Genomic DNA, 25,443 nt, shown 5'->3' with positions numbered 1-25,443 from the left:
CAGGGCTTAATAAATGTGCTGTTATCATTAACACACGAAAAATAGCAATAATTGATAAAATATTTGGTTTTTATTTTTAACACCTACGCACTCAGTTCACTCTGGTCGAACAAAGATTTTGAAAAATGGTATTCAGTTCGGTCTGGTCAAACGTATTTACTACAACATATCAACTTGACTATTAAACAAGCTTATTTTTCCCACTAGTCAAACGTTATACATAGATATCAACGCTGCTTTTTCTCTCAGTCCAATCTGTATCAAAAATTATACAGCTGATAGACAAGCAAAGCTTTATTTCTGTTGCTCCATTTCCTGGTGCCAAAGCGCATCAAGTGCTAAGTATTAAGATAGTATCAATATGAAATGCTCTGGTATTTTGAAGCGGGTTATGTCTAATTTTATTGATTTAACGTATATTAACCCAGTCCTGACGTTTGTCACAAGAAAAAATTTAATTTTATTTGAAAAATATCAAATGAAACTAAAATGCACTTGGTTCGGTCTGGCTCAACAAAGTCTTGAAAAAAAGTGATGTGCCCATTGAAACGAAATTCAGCTCTACGAAAACTACCTGGCTGTTCATTTATCTAATTCTGATGACAGTCGCATTAACGATCTGCCCGAAGTGGAGAAATCAGTTACTGGTTAAAATAAATCGCAAAGTTTGCTTTTAAATCACAGAAAATCACTTTTGTTAGATGCCATGTCTGTGTTCACGGTTCACTCTGGTCGAGCGCAATTTCGTTCTTTCCACAAAGTGCTACAGAGATTTTTATTATAACACGCCTATGAATTGTTAGAATGATTTCATTCTTTATTGGAACATAGATTATCAATTTGCACATCCGCTGGTGCTAATAACTCAATTTTAACGAAAATGGCGCTTGGCTCGGTCTGGTCGCACGCCGACCAAATGTAAAAATATTTTATCTCGTTACGAAAAATGTTTACATCAACATTATATCGTCGGCATAAATAGGAGTTTTACATGTTTTAGAATAAGGAAATGTCGTTTACAAATAATATAAATAGTAGAGGGCCCAAGTGAGAGCCTTGAGGAACTCCTGAGGTTACCTGAATAGGTTTCGATAGTCTACCTTTAAATTTGACTGTTTGTTGACGATCTGTCAAATACGATTCAATCCATTTGAGTAATTGTGGATGAATTCCAATTTTTCGTAACTTGAAGAGAAGCAGGGGTATATCAATGCGATCGAAAGCTTTACTGAAGTCAGTATATAAGGTTTCAACATAGTTACCTTTATCCATTGCGTTCAAAGAGAAGTTAATAAACTCGAGTAAGTTAGTTGTTGTTGAGCGCCCTTTGAAAAAACCGTGTTGCTTTGGGGTAATTCTATTTTTTATTTGGTGGAATAACTTTTTGTTTATTATTGCTTCAAAAAGCTTAGGTATACAGTAAAGAATGGCTATGCCTCGATAGTTGCTAATGTCGGATTTTTTACCAGTTTTGAACACAGGCACTAGATATGAGTTTTTCCAGAATTTCGGGAAGCAACCGGACTCCAGCAACATATCGAAAATCAAGAACAGTGGGGAAGCTAGCTCTTTAGCTAAATGTTTCATAAATGCTGGCGGAATTCCGTCTGGTCCCGGACCTTTAGACGCACCCAGAGCTTTTAAAGTATCTTCAATTTCGCGTGCGCTGACATGTTCAATATTGAAATAGTTGGGAAACTCAGGAAAGTTGATGAAGAATGTATAGTCACGATCAGATTCTGAGAAAGTTGTATAGTTTTGTTAAAAAAAAAAATCAGCAAATAGATCAGAGATGTATGCCGGGTTCTCTTCAACTTCGTCATGCAGTTGCATTTTTGAAGGAAAATTGATATAACATATTTGAAAAAATTTTTTGGACAGGATTTGATTTCAAGCTCAGTCTTTAGTGTGAACTCTTCAAACGCGTTACTAATGACATCGTTTAATTCGCCACAAAAGTTAAGATAAGTTGTTATCAAAAATACCGAATAAGTTTTCGTCTACATTTCCATCAAAATATATTTGTGACAAAATATACTACACTTAAAGATCGTGTTCACGCAGTTACATATTTTTAGCGTAGAACTACGTTTTCAAGGAATGTGTGTAATATGAAAATTTAACTTTGAACAGGGGACGAAATCATGTCCAAATTCAAATACTTATAACGCGGTTAGTTTTCGACGAATTTCCCTCGTTCTTGCATCACTTAATTTGAGAATCTGCTATGTATTAGAGATGGTCGGGTTTCATGTTTTTCAAACCCGTACCCGACCCGAACCCAATTTTTTTTTTCGGTCGAAACCCGAGCCCGACCCGAACCCGAAACTTTTTTTTTCGTTCAAACCCGAACCCGAAAATTTTAATTCCATGAAACCCGAACCCGACCCGAACTCGAAATTGTGAAACCCGAACCCGACACGAACCCGAGTTTTCATAGATTTTATAGTCGGGTTTCGGGTTTTCATATCCAAACCCGACCTAAACCCGACATTTTCAAACCCGAACCCGACCCGAACCCGAAAGTTTTTTTTTCACCAAACCCGAACCCGACCCGTACCCGACACTTTCAAAAATTTTCAAACCCGAACCCGACCCGAACCCGTCGGGTACGGGTCGGGTTCGGGTTTCGAGTTTGAAAACCCGATACCCGACCATCTCTACTATGTATTCACAAAATATCGAAATTTGATCGTACAAGTGAAAATTGTGAACTCTCCTAAGTTTAGTAAAGCGGGCAATGGCAATGTATGTAGTATTGCGAGGATGCCTAGAAAGAACGAGAACAGAAGGTGTGACTTAGCTTTAGAAAACAATTTTCTCGTCCAGATGGGACCTGAGCCCGCAATCTTCGATGCCTTCGTGCGACGGGCGGTCCCATTTCAGCAGCAGCAGCAGCAGACTTGCTATTTCTGTCAGTGTTGACGAGTACTTGGAGAATTATATAGGGGTCTGATTTCAGTTCGAACAATCTCGTGATCAGTGCTTTGCACATAACCCTTCAGATTTTTGACGCATAATTTGACTTCATTTCTGTATTCATGAAAATGCTAGTTTTCTGCAGTTTGTGTAATTTTTACTTTTGATATTTTTATTTCATACCAATCAAAGAAGGTTGATGCCAGAGTGGAGGAAATTTTTCGTAATAGAAGCTACAATAAATGTCGTCCGTGTCAACGCTACTTGAAAACAAGCAGATAAATTGTTTTGTATTTTATTTTGTTTATTATTTTATTTATGCCCTCAGAGTAACCTAAACATTCAGCAGTTTAATTAAAAAAAATAGAAGAAAATCTTTCATCATTCAGCTTTCACTGAAAACATCAGACTAATTTATCGAGAAAGTCATGAGTCTCTCCTGATATATTCGCTTCTTTTTGACAATTTGCGGTTTATTGATTTCGGTAAATATTGACTGGGTATATGGAGTTTATTACTGAAAAGTCAGTTGTTCATAAACTTGGTAAAATTTCACCAACTTCGGTGTTCTAAACTAAAATATCAGTAATCAATTTAATCTGAAGGTATTCTCGATACTATAACTACTTTTATATTCCCAGCGGCTAAAATCTTATTTTAAGATGAGCTGAATTTTAGAAAAGTTGGCATGTTTAGTTTGGATAAGTCATAATTATATAAGACAGCAGAACTTAAGGGGTTATCTACCTTTTTAGTTTTCGAAAAACCCAAAAAAAAAATTATTGCATTATCTTCAATTACAACTGCTTTAGAACATTTTCACAAATTTCCATAAAGATGTGAGCAGTACAGAGAAAGTTAGAGCGAGTTAGTGGTTTCTCAAAAAATTACTTAGCCGTGTTTACGATTGCGGTAAAACTAATGAACCGATTTTCCCCATTTTATTTAAGGTTCATTATTAATTTCCCTGGTCGTTGAACGATCGATTTTAGATACACGAAGATTAACTTTGCCGAAAAATCAATTTGATTGCAATTTTAGGCGCTCAAAACATGTTTTGTTCGGGAAAAACGTTCCAGTTTGCACTGAAAATAAAATACTTGAAAAAAACGATCGTTCATATACCCGGTACACTTCTAAACTAACAAAAAAATATGAGTTTTTTGATTTCAGTTGATCTGCTGCGTCGCTATCGTAAAAACCGCAAAACTCTGCCAAAAAAGAAGCGATTCAGGAAAACGACCAATACTCCCTAAATAATTAGTATTTCTTATGAATAAACGTGTTTTGTTGTTGTTGAATAACTGAACTCTCAGAAAATTAATACTTTCATGCAATAAAAAAGTTACTACATGCTTTAAAATAATTCCAAACTTTGCTCTTTTTTTTTTCAAACAAAAAAGTATATAACCCCTTAAGTTCCCATCAATCAATAAACACCAAAGCGACTAAAATATTAATGAAACTATTATTAAACGAAGATCTGTAGACTGTTAACAAGTTTGTAATGGGCATAGTAATAAAATATAACGCTTACAGCAAAAGATGAAAACAGCGCCTAAAAGTTATAGCAAAAGAGAAGCGCCTGTTTGTTGGTCCTCCACTTTGCCTTAACGTAGCAAGCGAAAGAAAAAAGCTTCGCTACACTATAAAAGCTTAACGAATGCCGTGCTATAATATGTTACATTACATTATTTGTCAGCCTGAAGAGTCACCAGTTAATTATATAAACATTACTACTCTAAATCTAAAAATGCCATCAGTCCAATTTTCCCATTCAATTATTTGTCATTTATTTTCGGTGGCCATCGTTCCTTCGATTTTCTCACCTTCTATTAATATCTATCCCATATGGTCTAGTGGCTAGGATATCTGGCTTTCACCCAGAAGGCCCGGGTTCGATTCCCGGTATGGGAACATTTTTTACTTGCTCAGTAGTAATCATCATTTGCCGTACTCGGGTGGCTTAGTGAACAACATAACTACAATTGCAACTGTCATCATCTTCTTCGAACGATGGTACACCACCCCACCACCTACTGCGATGATGTTGTTCACTCACTCGACATTCTTTCTCTTCTATCAACAGACAAAATAAACCCCTCTAACACTGGTGTCGGTGCTTTTCTTTTTATATTTTAAGAACAAATTTATTGCCTCGCTTTTCCTTTCTTTGCATTGTTGGCAGAAGAAATATACATACAACGGTAAGGGTAATGCAAGATTAATAATAATAGTAATAATAATATTATTTAGAATAATTAAAATAGTGGCGACAGTCCTGAAAGGAAACCACAGAGTATAACAACACGACAACGATAAATGGTAGCACAAATCGGTGCATCATAAGGCTGAAGTGCGTGCGTGAATGGGTGAGAGTGTGCATGTGCAGAACACCAAGTTTTAGCTATCGAGTGCAGTTTCGCTAGTACAGTGCCAATGATTTTTTCCTTGGTAACCATCGTTATGAATGGTCACACTGGGAACGCCACTGTGCAATAATTGCGCTAATCAAACTGCGCTCATGGTTCGTTTAACGGTTGATGTTGTGTGAGACTAATAGTAAAGGTTGATGAAATATTGAATATAAACAAACTGTTTTAAGCTGATTTCCGGCGATCTCGATCGCAAACCACTTTCACTGATGAGTATTACCTCAAACGTATGCAAAGTACAACTGTCAACCGGTTACGGGGCACAATTCGTGTCATCATACTCGCATTCGACGAGACTGAATAATAACATTCTCTTCGCTTCGCTAAAACTATCCTTCTGTTTCATTGAGATTATGTCTTTATCGAATTAAAAAAAAAAACAAATGGAGCTTGGATTAGCTGATGGGGCGTCTCACCCAGGGTGGAATCCGATCTTTAAGGGCATCGTTGATGTGGCGGTACATGATCAAGATGATGACCGGTATCGCCCACTTGGGATTCTTGAAAAGGTACAACCAGCAGGCCAGCGCGAATAGGGCAACATCGGTTAGGTAGGCTAGTGCGGATTTGACAGACGCTTCCTGTGGAGTTAGTTCGCGAGTTCGAGACTGTGAACGAGATCGCTCGGTCGGAGCTGGTTGTGGCTGAGAAGTCGACGGAGTAGCTGCTGGGATCGTGGCAGGTGTGGGTGGAGTTGGTATTTCGGGCGGGGTTTTGATCGGAGCTCGTCTTGTCGTAAGCCCATCAGAGATTGATTCTGCATCGCGTGAACCGGAATTACTGCGAGAGCGGGTGTTGGACAGGTTGCGTTTCTTGGTGATTGCTGACGACTCGCGAAGGGGACGGCTTTTCCTGATCGAGTCACCCACAGGTTCACGGGCAATAAATGCAGTATCCGGTTGGATTTTGTTTGATACTAGTGGCTGACCAGCAGCAGACGACGGGCGTTTCGGATCTTGATCGACCGATGTCGATCGCTGACGGAGAATTTTGCTCTCTCGGGCAGGTTTGCCTTTAGTAATAATTTGTTCCGATGTTAGGGAAGGTGAACGAGATTTTGTAATCCTATAGGGTTCCTCCAGTGGAGACCTTGAGCCGGATCTAGATCTCACGAATCGGTCACGAGACGTATCTCGCGAGCGAGTGCGTTCTTGCTTACGGATATCCTCGGGGCTCACGTAGAACGGTAACTGTCTGGGTTTCTTCGAACTTTCCACCTGCTGAACGATCTCCGTGTAGAAATCCGCTACTGCTCTGGATTCCTCTATAGAGCTCTGTCTAGACTGCAATCGCCTTTGGCGAGCGACCTCCGACACCAGAGCTGTTCGAATTTCGAGCTCCGAGGGGGGCTGTTTTTCGCTCAGTGCAACAGACTCTACTGGAGAATGCTTCTCACTTGAAGGTGATTTTTGCTCGATAACTGGAGCTTCTAATTGCATTTTCGGTTCGGGTGTTCTCTCGCGCTCTACTGGAGGAGAACGAGGAGCTTGCAGAGGTTCCTTCGTAGGTGACTTCCGTTCGAAAATGTTCATCAAACCCTTCCGGTCGGGTTTCTTTTCCTTATCATCCTTTGTCAGCTGTTCCGTCGAAGGCCTCTTCAAAATTGGCTTTGGCACGAAGTTCGGATCAGGCATCGGGAGAGGCTTCGTGAGTACCTCAATAGCCTGACTTGGGTCTGGATTCGTGTAAGGGGAAACCACGCGTTGTTGAGCCGGGTGATAAGTTTCCATTTCCTCGTCGTCGCTCATGAGTCTGGAGCGACTAGATCGATCGGATTCCCTGCGTTTCAGCTCTTCGAGCATTGAGTCCATGGACGAGGTAATCGACATTTCCTCGTCGAGTTCTTCGATTGGTTTCTCGATGATCGATGCGGCGGGTTCCACTTCAGCGGGTATCGATTTTTCCTCCGGAATAACCTCCTCAATTGTGCTGGAATGTTGCCTGACATCCGTCTCGAAACTGGATTGTTTGACGATCGATTCCTTGTCCCCGGAGAGTCTACGCCGCAAACTGCTTCTGCGGTCGGCTAATCGTGCCGAGACTGCTGCTGCTAATGCCTCTTGTTGTTGTTGTTGCTGCTGTTGTTGCTGCTGCTGTTGTTGCAACTGTTGCTGTTGATTGTTTTGTTGTTGAATCAATTGTTCCGCAGCACCATAGCTTCGTCTACGTTCGGTTGCCTTTCGTTGATTTTCGGATTCTTCTAGTGCGACCGCCTGGTAAAAGCGGGCCATTGCCCGTTCGTACAGCAGCTCAGTGGAACTAACGGCCGGGCGCATAGTCGGTGCCGGTGGAGGTTCCACATTTAATTCCGGAGCTGATAGCGAGAGGGGCGGTGGTGGAGGGACCATTTCGTCCAATTCGAAGTCGAAGGTTGAATTGCCTACAAGAATGAAGAAAGTAAACGAAATATTATTGATCAGTCGAAACATAGTTAAAGCGTTAGTGTTTTTACTAGTGAACAAGTGGACAACACATCTAGAGGGCTGTGATTTTATATTTTGACAGATATTACACAGGTCAAGGGCTGCTGGGATGTACACACTAGCCTACTGCATACGCTGGTGGGTGTTGAATTTCGACTCAGGATGGCAGATCGTGTGAGAAAATGTACACTGCTTACCAGAGCAGAGAGACATGGAGCGTGTAAACCGAGGTGGTCGGGAACTGGCCAGCTGAACCAGCCGTCGGGTGTAGTATTTTTCGCGACAAAGTTGAGAGTAGAGTAATGACTGTAGTGAAGGCTTGTGTTTTACTTCGTTAGTGGCTAGAATTGAGGGATAGTTCTTAGTGAATTGTTTAGTCAATAAACTATTAGAGAAATGTGTACATTACACTGGTTTACCAAAGCGAGAAAAAAATTGCCATAGTTTTCGAATTTGAAAAATAAAATGAAAGATTATAGCTTTCTAACCATTCTTGTGAATTTTGGCACCCCTAGCAAAGACGGGGAAGCACGCTAAGGGCACCAAAATTCTCAGGATTGCTTGAAAGCTATTATCTTTCTTGTTTTTCAGTTTGAGCTCTAGGGCAAAATCTGTGTTGACTAGTGTTATCATTGTGTCTAAGCAATATTAGTTTGAAATCTTAACGTGATAAAAATGTTTTGAGAAATGTACTTAATAAGAATTTTTTTTGAAAGATGTGGTGTCCTGCTGCTTTGTCTTAAACGATTAAATTAAGATGACTCAACTTGAAATTTTTGTATATAAATTTTTGTCACCACTCCCCCACGATGAGTGAAGTTGAGCATGCTATCGAGCAGGAAAAAAGGGAGTAATATGCCAAATATACCAGAAGGGCGACAAGTTAGAATGAGAGAACTTTCAAGCGATAACGATTCTCAACGCAGCCTGCAAAGTGCTCTCCCAGATCATCTTTTTCCGTCTCTCATCACTAGCACGAAGGTTTGTGGAAAGTTATCAAGTCGGTTTTGTGGACAACGGACCAAATCTTTACGCCCCAAGTCCCCACGCACCACTTATTCATCGTTTTTAAGGCCGCCTACGACACTATCGACCTTGTAGAGCATTGGCAAGTTATGGATGATAACGGTTTCTCAGCGAAACTAACAAGACTGATTGAGGCCACGATGGATGGTGTACATTGCTGTATGAAGATTTTGGGTGCGATATCAAGCCCCTTTGAAACTCGCAAGGGACTTAGACGAGGCGACGGTCTTTTCTGCCTCCTGTTTAACATTGCGCTTGAAGGTGTTACGAAACGGGGCACGATCTTCAATAAATTAAGCCAGTTCATCTGCTTTGCTGACGAAATGGACCTTGTCGGAAGGAAGCTTCAGGCGGTTGCTGAACAGTACATCAAGCTGAAACGTGAAGCAGGAAAGTTTGGGTTGACGGTGAATACGTCGAAGACCAAGAATCTGCTAGCAGGGGGACCAAGCGCGATGGGGCTCGTATAGGCAGTAGCGTAGTGATCGCCGGAGACGAGTTCGAGGTGGTTGATGAATTTGTGTACCTCGGATCATTGGTAACGTCAGACAACAACTGTAGCAACGAAAACCGCAGACGTATGTGGCTGGAAGTCATGCGACCATTTGCAATCACTCTTAAATGCAACAAGGAATTTATTGTGACAAAAAAGCTTATTGTGGGTGGCTATTTGGTAATTTTAGGCAGTTTTTTGAAACACTTAAGTTACACCACCTAAGTCACACATTTCAAAAGCATCTCCACAGACAAACAGACGTGCCTCTTCGAACAAAAACTTTGAAAAATCTTCGTCCTTATTCGAAACGTTACATTCATGCGCTACCCTGTGAGCTTATTAGCATAGCATAGCATATTTGATCGCCCGTGTGTTGCCCGCGATTGACCAGAATCAGCTGAAATTGTACAAAGAACCGTCAAAATGGTGCCTAGGAGTAGCAAGCCATTTTCAGTGTACAATTCCTGGTGATCTTTCTTTTCACTGGTCAATAACGTAGCTGGCCACGCCCAATGCAGATCAATAGAGGAAGGGATATCGGGAGTGTTAGTTTAATACTTGTTGCTACTAGAGACCGAGGAATCCTCTGCATCATCCACAAGTATCAAAGGAAGGATTTAGTGTTAGTGGGAAGGAATTGATCTGGATCCATCGAGGTTGATGGTGCGATCTTTTCTACACAGATTCGCGCACGATAAGATTACTTTTCGATCTCTGGGCAACCGGCCACCAGGAGACGATATAAATAGAACCGCGCCACGATTGCTGTATCGGCATACAGGAGAATCGGAGTTATCTATGGCAACTTGTCAATCGTTTACAGTCTGTATTACACCAAACTTCACGTTTCATCTCGTGAACAATCTGAATTTCGTAGAACGCAACAACCGCACGCCGAACGCAAACTACGCAAATTACTGGTACCAGTGGAAAATATCATAACGCGTTTAATTTGTGCCCTGATGGGTAATGCACTAAAATAACCGAAATGGTGAAAAAAAAAAAAAAAAAAAAAAAAAAAAAAAAAAAAAAAGAAAAAAAAAAAAATTAAAGAAAAAAAAAAAAAAAAAAAAAAAAAACCCGCGAGCGAAGTTTTTGACCAGAGAGCCACCACGAGACACACCCGAGCATTATACGATGTAGTGGTAAGATAGCCACAGTTAGTGCAATCAACATACCGCGCGCGAAAATGGACTGCCCTTTCCGAATGCAAACAAGAGCGTGCCGACTACTGGTCCAAAGACTCCCGCTCTAAAAAAAAAAAAAAAAAAAAAAAAAAAAAAAAAAAACAGTCCATGTTTCTACAGTCCAAGTATAACCACCCCCCCTCCTTTCCCAAAAAGGGGGAGTGCCTATGTATACACAATACACCGAACCCACAAGTCTATTCGCAAAATGCCGAACCAGTCGATCGAAACAGGAATAGATTTGTCATGCATGATGCAGGTTTCAAGTGAATGTTTGAAAGCAAACATCGCTATAATTTGTACAAAAGTTCAGGCAGATTACATACTTAAAGCTCAACCCCAACCCAAAAAACAAAAAAAAAAAAAAAAAAAAAAAAACATGAAAACCATGCAGAGCCCCGAGTCAATTCGCGAAATAAGATTATTTGTCATGCATTCAACGTTCCAGAGTAAATAGTTAAAGGTTTATAAATATTACAATAATTTGTCCAACAGCCAGGAAACTCAAATACTGGAAATGAAAAAAAAAAAAAAAAAAAAAAAAAAAAAAAAAAAAAATAAGAAAAAAACTCCTACCAGAAAATGTACGGACCTTTTTTTTCTTCTAGATTTCGAGCAAACTTTCGTTTCTCGAGCAGCTGCAGAGATTTTTCAAAACATCTGACACCACTGAATTTTCTTTTTAAATCGAGTTTTTTTAGCTTCATTCGTGCAGTTCTTTGCTGGTACTCGGTTTTACATTCTAATATTATTTGACTATTCTTCAATTAAAAAACATTTCAATTTGTGATTAGAGAGCGTTGAAGTTGAGTTAATAACATTTATTATAGAAACCACTAGGCAAAAAAATCATAATAATGGTAATACAAAACCCTTTACCGCAACACATCAATGCCATAACATTTCGCATTTGTATAATAAAGGTTAGCACGGATCAGATTGTGGATCGTGCCGGAAACTACTTTTGGCTACAGGATGTACCAGGAGATGGTGATTGTTTGTTTAACGCGTTGGCACACCAAATTTATGGTGTTACTCCAAGCCATCCGCAATTCAAGAATTATAGCTTGGATTTGCGACGTACAGCTGTGGAGGAGATAAGGAGCCGATCTGAGCTATACGCCCCCTACATTCTATTAAATGGTGACGCTATGGAAGGTGCTTCTGATGCAGAAAGATTTGGATTTTATTTAGATCAGCTGGAGAATCCGGGATTCTGGGCCGGCGAAGAATCAATTGCGGCGCTTTCGTATTATTATTCCATCATCATAATCGTTCATGAAGAAAATGGAAAAATCGAGTTCAAGGCACGATCCGAATGCGACAACCAACCTATCTACAATATTTTTTATCGTGGTCAGGGAGGAGTAAATACGCACTATGATAGTGTTATTTGCATGCGTCGTCAAAATTACCCTGGCCGTATCGATAATAACACCCGTCAAATCGTATTGTTGGGCGACTGTATAACAAGAGTAACCACCTTAACCTTTGGTGAGGGTTTGAATACTTTATTGACGTCCATATCCCATCAGCTGACTAAGTGTGTTCCGACCGATGAAGGATTAAATATTTTACGTTATTTAGCTGCTGCCGAAATTGATTTGCAATCGGTATCATTTTTGAATTTGTGTGGCATTCTTTGTACTACCGTGGAAGATGTAAATAATTTTACATTTGGTCTAAGGTCAGGAGAACATAATGGTGGGCGATCCACCATTGCTGCGCTTTCGTCGCAGCTTGGAGTTGTCATATTTTTGCACAGTACCGCCCAAGACAGTCTTCGATACGATCCGATCGGACAAAGGTCGCCCATTATTCTGCATATATTGGAAGATACCAGGATTACCCCTTCTGTCTATCGCAGTGTTGTTGATCTGGAGCATTCAGATTCTCATTCCTGTATTGCGTCACCGCTTAAAAAACGCACTCTCTTAGATCCGATTGTTGTAGCGAGAAAAATTTTGAAAACAGATGTCATGGGATCCCCAAATTGTTCGGACTATCCAAAAGTCACCGTAAGTGCTAAAAAAGGGATTGCGCTTTGCGTCTTTGAACGTAAATGGTTGTCGGGATCGTAGTAAGCAAGAGGGAATCGATGGTTATCTCATGTCTCAAAATGTTCACCTGGCCGTCTTACAAGAAATGAATTTAGAGTGTTCGGAGCTCCTCACATCGAATTATAAATGGTATATAGGATGTGCGACCCGAAGAAGAAAGCGAGGCCTTGCTATTGTTGTACGAAATGGCTTACCAGTTGAAATTAAAAAACATATTAGTACGGATCCCTATCTTCAGATGATGGAGCTATCCTGCCTGGTAAAATTAGATTCTTTTCTTAAAAAAAAAAAAAAAAAAAAAAAAAAAAAAAAAAACCCCGATATTTTATTTATAGGTTGAGGATTCTCCCATGTTACTTGTTGTTATCAATGTACATGGACCTAATCAAAACAACGGTCACTTTTTTGCTAAGCTTGGGACGATGTTAAACAAAACATTAAAAGATCACCGAACTATCATTGCTGGAGATTTCAATTCTCAACTGAGTTGTAATAACCTTTCGGAAAATGAGGCTAGTTTGTTTGGTAAATATGCTGGACATGATAGCTTCAACGCGAATGGGCAGCAAATGAGGGCATTCTGTAATCTTTATTCTTTTGCTGTTCGAAGTACCCAATGTAATGCGTCTTTCAAGCGAACATGGACTAATGGAATAAGTTCATCCCAGGTGGACCATTTACTTACTCACTTAAGCTCTTGTTTGTACCTTCGACGTTTACAATGCACCGTGCCGGGGTCTGTCTCTTCTGACCATAAAGTCTTGCTTTGTAATATCGTCGAAAACCGTAAATCGAAAGCGATTAGAGGAAGGCAGAAGCTAGGTTTCCAAGCTACCATGAATATTGATGCTAATCTGCTGCAGAATGAAGAAGTGCGCGAGAGATATCAGAGACAATTGGCAAACAGTGTAGCTAGCAGAGCTACAGATGTTGACATAGATCAAAACTGGCGCAAATTGAGCGGAAAGATTAGTGGAGCCGCAGCTGCTGTTCTGTCAAGACGACCTCGGATACTTCAGGACAGAGAGGGTCGGCTTATCGTAGCTAAAATAAGGCGTTGCCAGTTTTGGCTCAATAGATCGGATAACCCTATATGGGCACACAGGTTAGCAGATGCCAAGGACGACCTCAGAAGGAAGAAGAGAGAGTCAGAGGAGAGAGAAACGATGCTGTTCTTCCAAAACTTGGAAAAGTACCCTATAGGCGAACGGATTAATCAGACCTTTCGATATATAAAGCGTTTCAAGAGTAAAGTTAACCGTCGTGTACTACCTCGCATACGACTCACAGATTGGACAGATATGAACAGTACCGGTCCTTTGATGATGCCTGAGTTTCCTACTGAAACAGAGGACGATGTTCTCCCTCCACCTCCCACCTTGAGTGAGATCCGAGGTATCCTTACCCGAATGAAAAACCACAAGGCTCCTGGTGTTGACCATATATATATTGAGTACTTCAAGTATAGCGATGAGAACACCCTTGAGGAGTTGCATCGACTTCTCGTAAGTATTTGGACTGAAAACAAACTACCAAAAGAATGGAAACTCTCCATCATCGTGCCTATTCCCAAAGTTAAGTCACCGCAGACAATCGATGATTATCGTCGAATATCCTTGACAAGTGCCGCGTATAAGATATACGCTCTGTGGGTATTGGAAAAGTTGCGTGCAGTTGTTGGGCCGATAGGAGTGCATCAGGCTGCTTTCCTTTCAGGTCGGTCCACTATAGACCACTTGCATGTACTGCAGCGCGTATTACAAGAATACTGGAATGCTGGAAAAGCGCTAATTCTTATGTCGTTAGACATAGAGAAAGCGTTCGATTGTGTATCTCTCACTGCTTTGCCTGCTATTTTGAAGAGTAAGTCACAATTTATTTTGAATAACATAGATTTAATTAGTGGTACTATTTAGGAAAAGGTGTGCCGGTTTCCTTCATTAATCGCGTGCTGGAGTGTATTCGTGGAGAGCAGCAGCAAATCATGTGGCAGGGTCAAATGGGAGAGCGGTTCGAACGAGTTCGCGGGATCAAGCAGGGGTGTCCGCTTTCACCATTTATCTTCAATCTTATCATGGAATCGGTTCTGGAGTCTGTACAAGATGAAGTAGCTACGTTGCGCCTAAATCAGCTAGACCGCATAACTCTCCCCATGATTTTGGCTTTTGCCGATGATTTGATCATAGTTGCAGAAAACGTTGAAGATCTCGAGATAATATTAACAAAGCTTACTGAATATTTGGGCTACGTGGGGTTAAATTTAAACAACAGCAAGTGTAAAGTACTGGTTCGAGAGCCTATAGGCGATGCTCCAGACAGAATTATCATCAATGGACAAGAGTATGCTACTACCGACCCACTGCGATACTTAGGAGTCTATCTCACCCCAAGATTGGATCGACCAATGACTGTACGCACGCGATGCCGAAATTCGGTCCGAGTTGCCAAAGCGGTTATGCAGTTTCTGAGAAAGTATAAGCCAACGTGGGAAGTTGCCCGTATTATTTATGAAACAATTATTGCTCCCGCTATGATTTACGGGACTCAAGTGGCAGTTCTAACTAAATATAGTCGTCGTTCGATTCGGGAGTATGAGAAGCAGATCGTCCATGGAATGGCTAGCTTATGCCGTGCTTCAGATTCTGGACAGACGGCAAAGTCTGTAAACACCCTACTTCAAAAGAGACGAATCACCAAAAAAATACGGATTTACCAAATGCGATGGTGGGGTCACGTGCGAAGACGAGAGAGATCACACCCGCTTAGGGTAGCCGCTCGTCTACAAGCTAGACATTTACGGCGGTGCAGACCGTCCTTCACTTGGTGGGACAGTATCAAACATAACATGGGACTATACGAGAATATGACGTACCAGGATTGGTTACAATTGGCTAAGGAAAAAGGACCTTATCATCTAAAACTACAGGAGCTCTATGAAAAACAAGAATCGGATGATAGTGAATGGGGTATGTCTAATATTTGATATCATAGCAACTGACTGTCATAAATGCAAATCTCATTTCCAGAGACTGACCTAGACTCCTGATGCTTGAGACCAATCACTGCACTGCACAGTTGGGCCAGACTGTTGACAAACATCGGTCACTGTAGCACATCATCGACCACTAATCGCAGGGTTCCTCTCACCAACAATAAATATTATTTCACCACGAAACAGCGTCGAATCTTTAAACCGAAAATTCATCTACTCCTATTATGCTGCAGGTGAAAACACATATTGACCCAGTAATAGCAGAGTAGAGTTGGACTTCGTGCTTAATAGGTAGGATCGCAAACGGCAAATAAAAGCCATCCGTGGTCTGTATATGACCTATATAGGCACACAACAGGTAAAAGAAATTATTTGCAATATTGTTTTTATTTGGTTCTACGTTGAAACTAGCCGAATCAAGAATCCACGGTTCGCTCTTGGAAAAAAAAAGTTTCCAGTTGCTGTATCTAACTAGTTAACTTGGAGCCGTCTACACCGGTGGCTTACTCGTTCGGTAAGCGGGTGAATGCATGGCTGAAATGCTTCCTCGAGCTCGCCTATACTTTCTGCTTGCATGTAAAGGTAACACCATTCCGAATGATATTGGAAAATCGGAATATCAACAAAAATATCACTTGCAAATATTTGAAACACTGTGTAAATAAAGCAAAAGCCGTCACTTAGATGCGGAAGCAAGTATAAATCGATATCATAGATCGGCCCCATTAATCGAAAGGAGACGATATATCGATCTGATACCGATGCTGCTTCACGAAAGCCCTTCAGCAATTCTTCACAATACCATTATCGCTCCGCGTGCGTTATTTACGTAATCTGCAACCAACCACAATAAGGAGAAAGAAAAACTTTAAAAAAAAACAAACAGAACAATTATATGGAAATATCAGAGTGTCACGATGATACCGACAGTGGCGATCGATACCGATGATCGAAACGATAAATATTTCGATATTTCTATCTCGGACACAACCCTAATAGTAAATGAAAATGTCATTTTTGTGAGGGGCTCAATGATGTGTTTTCTGTTGTAATTACGGGTTGTACGCAAGAGTATCGAAGAGGTTGCGAACACATATGTTAATTCCAGAAAGCCGTTTGGTAGTTATAGTTACATGATGTAAAAAGCTTAATGTTTGTTTAAATCAAGACTCAATTGGCCTTAAATTGATGGACTTTTCCAGTCATTGTCGTTCTTAAGATTGAGGTGTGCCTTGCAATTCCGTAATGGACAATTACGCAAATAGAAGATAACATATGTGATCGCCCCCCTCAAGAAATCTGATACTTAGCTTCCAGCTTGACGAGTGGGAATCCAAATACTCTCGAAACCGTCCAGAACTCCGTCGGGGAGCCTCCGCTCCACTTTCGCATACATCACCGACCGCTGTGCACTAATGCTCCACACTCGAACTCACTTTACTTTGTAAAATAACCACTTTTTAATACAAAACACCGGAGCGAACATACACATCAACCACCATCCTGTAACAGCGTTGCCAGTCCTCATGCGCTACCCTGTGAGCTTATTGCCTATTAACTTAGTTTAATAAAACGGTTTTTGTCTTTGATAATGAATGTGCATGCTTGCTTATAGCGACCCTAGCGGCATTATTGCCCACTAGGGGTGTGCGAAACTGGCTTTTCTGGTGTCGAAACGAAACGAAACGAAATTAACCCTTAATTTCGATTTCGCCAAATTAGTCGAAACGAAATCAAGGTGGATTTCGAGTTCTCGAGACGAAACGAAATTGGTCTCTAAATTTCGCGAAATTTCGCGAAATTTCGAAAAATAAAATAAATGTTTCTGAAACATAGCATTACAATGATTTGTAACGTTGGAGCGTACGCTAACGAAGTACCCTTCAACAGCTGATCGCAAGGTGCTTACCTGGTCGACGAAGAGTAACGTAGGTATTCAGTTATCGATAAACCGACAATGACGAGAAAATCAAAAATGTTAAAAACTAAAATCTTGATGCATTCATTTATACAGATTATATTGCAGGTAATAGTAGCGCGATAGATACAAATGATATAAAGGTCAAACTCGAAATGTCTTTGTAAATAATAATTTAATGAACTTCTGAACTGATTCTTTTGGTTTGAATGCAACTATGTTTAAAATAGTAATCCTTCTTTCATAGCACTTTCATCATTCAAAATCCAAGTTTTGTCCTAGAGCTCGAACTGGAAAAAATGAGAGATGGTAGGTAGGTTTTCAACCATTCCTGTGAGTTTTGGTGTCCCTAGCAAAGATAACTTTTCCAAAGAGTTGTTCCCTATGCAAACGTAAAAGCGACGAATCCGATAAGCAATTCCTCGGCGGCCTTCTGATGCATTTCTGCATTCTCTAAAAGCAGCAAAATTCACAGGAATGGTTGAAAAGCTGTAAAACCTTTGGAGGGCAACTTTTTTTTCGCTTTTGTCGACCAGTGTTATTGAATTTTTTTTAACACCGTTTAGTCAGACTAGACTAAGTGACATTTTTATCAAATCGAGGAAAATAAAATTTAAGTTAACTATTCTGTAAACTTTGAAGTTTTCAATATTTTTGCACATTTTTTAATATAACTTAAAATTACTTTTTAACTGAGCAGTTCCACAAAAAATGTCTCAGTTTCAATATTTTTTGTCATTTTAGATTTGGCCTAAACTTTGCATAAACGTTTCTATAGGCTGAGAAGCTAGTTAAAATGCTATTTTGGGAGGGTCATTGTGATTATAAATATTTTCAGAGCCAAAAGTTTTTTGATCAGTGTGACGTCTCTGGAAAAGTTTTAGACAGTAATTTTATCTTTCCGATAAAAAAAACTCTGAAAAATTGATTTTTTTAATGTAAAAGAAACATTAAAATTAACATAAAAAAGCTTATTTTTCAAAAATCTTTTTTTGTTTAAAAATACAAAAAAAAAATACCGAAGCGATGAAGAAATCAAAGAAAAATTAAATTTAAAAAAAATTTACAACATGTTTATTTTTGGAAGGACAATATTATTATCTATAACTTTGCCAAAGGCACTATGCCAATCAAACCAACTGTTTCGATTATAAAAATATTTTAATTACCCACAGAGTGTCCAATTGGAGATTAAAATTATTTTTTCAGCTAAATCGGTTTGTTTGTCTGGCATAACTAGTGTCTCTGGTAAGGTTGTAGAAAATAATTTTGTCCTAAAAAAATATGCCCTATGAGTTTCTGCGACACCCAAAATAATAAAATGCATTCGGGACCATTCCTAAACTACGTGGTCATATTTTGATCCCTTTCATACCCCCCTTCTCCTCCGTGGTCTTTCGTGGTCTTTTGTTTTGTGATCTTATTCTGCAAATATATGTACAATAAAGTATGAAAAATTTATGAAAAAAATGAAGGTTCAAGAAAACTGATTATTAGATATTGCACAAATTGTAAATAGAATTTTCAGTAATATCATTTTCTCAAAACCAAAATAACAAACAGATAATGGTTGTTTAATTATTGATAATATTTCATTGTCTTTAACAAATATAATAATTTCCTTACCTGAAAGTAATTTAAAATACGCTTTTCTGTTGAGTATATTCAAAATGATTTTTAATTTGTTGTTGAGTATCAAAATAAATAAAATTTGTTTAAGCAGATTGATCATCTACGATAAATTTTTCGCTTATAGTTATGGTAAATTGTATACTCATCTAGAAATCATCGAGAAAAATATTTAGTTTATAATAAGTGAAACCTTTTAATTTAATTTTAATTTAATTTATTTCCGATATATTTTTTACACTTGAATCGCTAGAACAAGTTTGCACTTCCAGTGAGCATCTGCTCTTTTAAGGAAGTGTGATACGATGTTGTTAACTATAAGTTGAAGCTGGTGATGATACTTGTCGACAATTGTGGGGTGGTGCTGGTGGTTCGCGCGTTGATGGCGTTGCTCTGGTTACGGCGTACGGCAGAGGCATTGGTGAGTAGTGTTTTGTGGTATTCGGGTGTAATCCAGAATTGGGCTAGATACTGTGGTATTTTCGTTTTCATGATAGCTCGCAAACGACGCTTGAAGATATATGTTGTGGGGGAATTTTTACATGATGGGGGGAGGTCGTTAAACAGTTTGCTACCAATGTACGACATTTTTTGCGACCGTATTCCGTGTTGAATCGTGGCAAATACAGGTGACCAGTTTGTCTGCTTGAGCGGTTTTCGTGCATTCTTCTTGTGACAAGGACGGTTGAAGTGATGTTATTTCGCAAGTGGATCAACATTTGATACTCCTGGGGTACACGGATTGGTAGGGTTGAGTCCCTGGGATCTTCGTATAGTAGATGAGTGGGATACAGATGAGGTTTCCGGAACACGGCTTTCAAGCTTCTGTTTTGTATCACCTGTAGCTCTCTCAAAGAAGATTTGCAAGCCAGTCCCCACGTTGCAACTAGGTACTGGAGCCGAGAATGGATTAGTGAGAAGTATAGTGTTTTCATAGTCGCCAAAGGCAAAAATGATGAAACCTTCCTTAATATACCACAGAGTGATGTTAGCTTTCGCTTGAGAGACTCAAGATGGGCCTTCCAGTTCATTCTATTGTCTAGCATTAGGCCGAGAAATGGGTATTCAAATACTTCTTCGATGACACGATTGGCGATTTCAATTGGCTCGCGAGCCGGGAGTTCTCTGCGGAACGAGTGAATGAGCATATACTTGGTTTTCGATAGATTCATTGACATCAAATTAGTTTGAAGCTGGATAGCAGCGCATTCTGTTTCTTGATAGAAGACTGACGTGTCGTCAGCAAGAGACGTAACTTTCCATGCAGCTCTAACTTGGCCAGGTCATTAATAAACAGCAGAAAAAGAATTGGCCCCAAGTTACTACCTTGGGGCACACCAGTCGACACGGCCCCATAGTGATCAACGGGTAATCATCTTTTAGGCACCTGACGATAGCATTACTTAAACCTGGGACGTAGGGGAGTGATGCGATAAAAAGCCCGAGAAAAAGAAATTGAATCCACCAACGCATCGTGCTTTGTGATGTGGTAAAAGTTTGTAGGTAATCTCTAAACTGCCGCTCATAGCAAGTCCGTCCCATTTGCGTTATGGTGCTGACGAGAAAACAGCAATTGAAAATCGTAACGCTTTAGGTGAAATTTTGCACTCAAATGCTTTTTCAATCGATACCATCAACAGAATTTAGTACTGCAATGACAATCTAACACTTTTGCATCATAAAACTTGCATGAACACCGAAATTTGATTAAAATTTGTTGAAAATCATAAGCTGGGACTCACATGCGATTACTTTTACGGTACGTAGCCAGAATGATAGCAAGTCAGTCCCATAGCCAGCTACGACCGGTGATGAAAAACAAACTACTGCAAATCGATGGCGGTGCTATACCGTGCGTTTGGAATGAATCTATCGCTGGTCAATTCATAAATGACCTTCTTTCGTGCTTTATTAAACAAGTTTTTTGTGAGAAGCATAACACAATATACCTACCAACTGCGCCGCTCAAAATAAAATTAGATTTTGTTTTTACATACTGATAAATTCAAAGTCAGTTTAGGTGTAGGAACTTGTTCTAAATTTTCCTGAGAGCGGACACACGTTCGTGACGGCGGACAGCTTTCACGTAGCAGTGGAAACAAATATGAAAGAATACCTATAGCTTAGGAAAATGTTTGCTCCGTTAAAAAACAGCTAAGTAGCGTACCGAAGTATTTGATATGACTGACAAATTCTTCAAAACGAAATTCACGACAATAATTGAACAATTCTTAAGCACGTCGTTACATAAAATACGGATAAAATACGAAAAGTAGTATTTACTCAAGAATGCTTCAACTAACAATACAGTGACACACCTAAAGCGTTCACTGTCAACAAAGAACAGCTGAAAGAAGCTACTGGTGGAAACTTTGTCTTGAAGAAAACATTGTACTATCAGCTAGAGCCACACGATGTAGAACGCGTAAATTTAATCAAACCTAAAATTTAATCAAACCGAATATCACTTGGTACATCCAATTCTAAACCTGAAGACCATTAGTTTTGGTAAATATCACATTTTTCATAATCATTATTGGCTGTGGGGTTAAATTGCGAAGATTTTTTCAATGGGACCGACTAGCGATCACTTTTGCTATGGGACAAACCAACTTGCTATTTTTTTCATAGTTCCTCAGAACAAAGTATTCAAAAATATTTGTTTTATCGAAAGTAGATATAAAAAGGAATTGATTCCATAAATAAACTCAAAATTGATAAAAATGCAATTGGGACGGACTTGCCATGAGCGGCAGTAAAGCTCAAACTAACTCTAACGTTTCAATATAGGTACTTTGAAAGAGATCCTATAGACAGCTATGACAACCTATCGTAAAGCTTTGTACGAAAAACGGTACAACTATATGTAAGTTTTTTGAAAAAAACAATGTCAGAGTTTTTGAAGAAAAAAAAAGTACTATTTTTATAAAATGTTTTTAATAAACTTGTAGATCCCCTTAGGAAGGCCAAGTTCAAAGGCCGAAACGTCGGACATAAAACCTAGTAGCGTTTTGATACACCCCTAAGACTGAAAAAGCCGTATTTCCCTTGAAATAAATTACAAAGTTTTTGAATGTCGAACAAAATATAAACATCTTTCTTTCTTCCTTCAGTTCACGAACATCCAGGTCTTATATATTGTTTTTAAGACCAAAACGTTGATTTTTTTACCGGTCGTTGAGTATTGAAATATACTTTCAGGAAAAATAACATAAATCCCGACGCATTGCAAAATAGAACTATTATTCTAAAGAAGTAAATGCCATATAAGGCAAAGCCTGTTTAAAACAAAAAAAAATTTTCTTCGTTCGGATAAATTTGAAATATGTTTCAAAAATTTGATTACAGTTAATTGCTGACAACTCTCAAACTTTCCGTGACACTTATTAATTAGTCGTATCAAATAAATATATTAATAAAACACAAAATATAACAAAAAAATTGCGAAAGCTTCGACTTGACTTAGTGGCAATAATAAATTATAAGTCAGAAAAATGACTACGTGGTCTATTCGTTAACCCGCACGCGGGGGGATTTTTCGTGGTCTTTTGATAAGCCACCCCCCGTCTCCCTATATATGACTACGTGTTTGGGAACGGCCCCTTTGAAACAAACCAAAAATTATTTTTCTTTCAACCAATCAACAGTTAGAATGGAATGTTGTAATGCAACAAACAAATAGTTTTCTCTTTACTCAATCAAGTTATTCGAAATCATCCTCGTTCTCTTATTTCTCGTTCTTTCTAACCTTTCTTTTCTTCTACCTTGTATATTCGTCAAGTGCAAAGTCAGAATCACTTCTATGCCATAATCTGAACTTGTTTTTGACATTGTAAAATTGTGTGTCCCCTAAACAAGAGTAACATTTCTCAATTATGTGTTCAACGATAGCGAACCATTTACTTTTTATTCATTCATTGATCAAGTATACTCTTTTGATAACACGTTTAAAATATTTTTGATAAGGTACCTGGCAATTTTGAAACTTATGCTGACTTTGAAGTCAGAGTGTTTTGAAACAATACTAAAAATTCAGGCAATTACAACTTTTTCTGCTTAACACATCGATCACTCTGTCTGCACACTATAAGGCATGATATCTGGTCAGCCTAGTGATAGCAATGAACTATCTGATAAAACACATTTAAATACACTACGGTGTGCGAAGAGGAGTCCTCTAACACAGAGAAATCCGAAAAAACGCTAGAAAATTTTTACAAGTCGAGTAGCATAGAACATTTGGCCTGTAAGATAGAGCTTCAGAGCTTTAGTTTTGACAGAAATTGCTATGCCCTCCTGAACGAAAGACAAAAAGTGACCTCTTTAACCTTGTGGGCTGCAAATATAACCACATTTTGACGTAAAAGATGCGTAAAATTTATTCCTACAAACAAATTACTAGATACCTTGTAGCGCATTTGGACGGCTTCATATTCCTCGAATTTGACTTCAGTGATGACATGAATTTTATGCTCTGCGTGAATAAAAAATACCTCCCGCATGATGTTACGGTTTTGTCTTTAAAAACAAAAATTACCGGCTGAGAGTTTATTCTTCTATAACTGACTTAGTATACCAGATATCTGTTGAGATATATTCAATTTAATTTACAGTCGCAATGAGCACAAACCAAAATAATGTAATAATGTGCATCGGAAATTTGGTCCGGAATTTCGCGAAATTTCGTAATCGTCGAAATTGGAACTTTAATTTCGCGAAATTTTAGGCGGAATTTAGCGAAATTCAACGAAATTTTTCGGCAATTTCGCGAAACCGAAATTTCGCGAAATTTCGGGAAATTTCGAGTTTTGCGAAATTATACGAAATCATTCGAAATCTCGCACAGCCTTATTGCCCACTAAGAAAAATTTCAAAATTATCGTTATTTTTCTGGTCGATGAAATCGTCATCGAGTGGCACGTCAGTTTTTCTGTGGCATCTCTGTTCCGGAAACACCTACATTAGGTGATATTTAGCCTTATTTAACAGTTTTTTAGAAACCGGAGGTCACCATTTCCAACTTCAGAATGGCGTCATGAGTTGATTTCTGGTTTCTGGGCATTTATTCTGAGGAAATATGTATGTTGAGTAGTCTTCGGCCATATTGGGTGTTTTCCAGAAATAGGAAATCTCCACCTTGAGTATTAAAACAATGTCTGGGGTCGACTTCCGTTCTCTGGTTTTCTGTGCTGGTTGGTCGAAATTAGCGTTCATAATAAGCCTCAAACTTTTCAATAGTACATTAGTTAGCATAATAAAATCACAATTTTCCGCATTTTGTGAATGTTGGCGACGATAAACAAAGATGTCGACAATTTGAGTTCTATCTATTAAAATGAATTTTTGAAATATTGTATGAATAAATCAGTAGATTGTAAGAATAATCACGAAGAAGTAACTATTTAACTAACGTATTATGTTTAGAAGCCTAAACCAACCACAATTGTGTGATGGAACAAGAACGTCAAGCATCTAAAAACCAATACATAACAAGCAACGATACTATATGGTAAATTTGAGGGCGGGAATGTTCGTATTCCGATAAAACCAATCATTTCAAATGATTTACCTTTTAAGTTTAAACGTATCCAATATCCAATTAGCCATGCATGTGCGCTGACTATAAAATTGCAGCGTCAATTTTTGAAAGTATGTCGAATCAATATAAAATTCCCATGCCTGCAATGCTCAAAATTAATCAAGTAAAAAAGAAGTCAGCTAGCTACTTATAAATTTGTGAAAAAGGTTATACTGCCTATAATCGCATACCAGTCCCATATGGATTTTTATCGTTTTTGAGTTAAATATCAGATTCCATCTATTTCTTGCTCTACTATCGATTAAGGAAACTAAAAAGTATGTTTTATTTGAGAAAAGTCAGAAAAAAATGTGAGGTCAAATTGTCCCATCTTGAAAATAATCGCATATCAGTCCCACCAAATGTTTTTCCTGAGTATGGCCATATTTTTTTCTACAATCCTTATAATTAATATTTGGTGTTGTTTTTCAAGTTTTTTCTGTTAAAAAATCATCAAATAATTAATAATTACAAGGTTATTTCAAATAAATTCCACACAAATAATGATTTTAAGTAGACACTGAAACTGCAACTTTTTCTGAAAGTTCGTTCCCGAAAGGTTATTGGTTTCGTCAATCAGAGGGATAATAGCCTTGAGCAATGCTGCTTTCTGCAAGGGGTTAATTTCCTGTGGATGATCTGCTCACTTCAAATAATTATAGAAGTTGAAATTGTCAGAACTCAGAAGTTTTTAGTTGCTTAGCTAAAAACAGCTTCTACTTCTTTCATCGCCGTCGTCTTCCGTCAAGTCACTGTTGTAATGAAATTGGAAACTTCCCT

The 25,443-nt window shown here is 38.8% G+C and overlaps 2 protein-coding genes and 1 non-coding gene across 4 annotated transcripts in view; 2 read left to right on the top strand and 1 right to left on the bottom strand.

Annotated features, from left to right (window-relative positions):
• Window positions 1–4,764: 4,764 nt before the first annotated feature.
• On the top strand, window positions 4,765–4,836 carry Trnae-uuc (transfer RNA glutamic acid (anticodon UUC)). The gene has a single exon. It is a non-coding gene; the product is annotated as a tRNA-Glu (tRNA).
• A 200-nt stretch (window positions 4,837–5,036) lies between these two features.
• LOC129721456 (muscle M-line assembly protein unc-89) overlaps window positions 5,037–25,443 on the bottom strand; it is a 29,454-nt gene continuing 9,047 nt past the window's right edge. The window contains exons 3-4 of one of the 2 annotated variants that reach the window (XM_055674013.1): window positions 7,975–8,118; window positions 5,037–7,734 (exon numbers count right to left, since the gene is read on the bottom strand). In XM_055674013.1, the coding sequence (XP_055529988.1) occupies window positions 5,750–7,734; window positions 7,975–8,118 (2,129 nt within the window). In that variant the 3' untranslated portion in view covers window positions 5,037–5,749. The remainder of the gene's footprint in view (window positions 7,735–7,974; window positions 8,119–25,443) is intronic. The other variant, XM_055674014.1, reaches the window with a different exon arrangement.
• On the top strand, window positions 15,073–16,389 carry LOC129721466 (uncharacterized). Its single transcript, XM_055674040.1, has 2 exons — window positions 15,073–15,512; window positions 15,573–16,389. The coding sequence occupies exons 1-2, from the start codon at window positions 15,077–15,079 to the stop codon at window positions 15,590–15,592; spliced, it is 456 nt and encodes a 151-aa protein (XP_055530015.1). The 5' UTR covers window positions 15,073–15,076; the 3' UTR covers window positions 15,593–16,389.

This window comes from Wyeomyia smithii, chromosome 2 (assembly GCF_029784165.1).
Source record: "Wyeomyia smithii strain HCP4-BCI-WySm-NY-G18 chromosome 2, ASM2978416v1, whole genome shotgun sequence".
Lineage (NCBI taxonomy): Eukaryota > Metazoa > Arthropoda > Insecta > Diptera > Culicidae > Wyeomyia > Wyeomyia smithii.
This window is presented reverse-complemented; position numbering and strand designations above follow the sequence as displayed.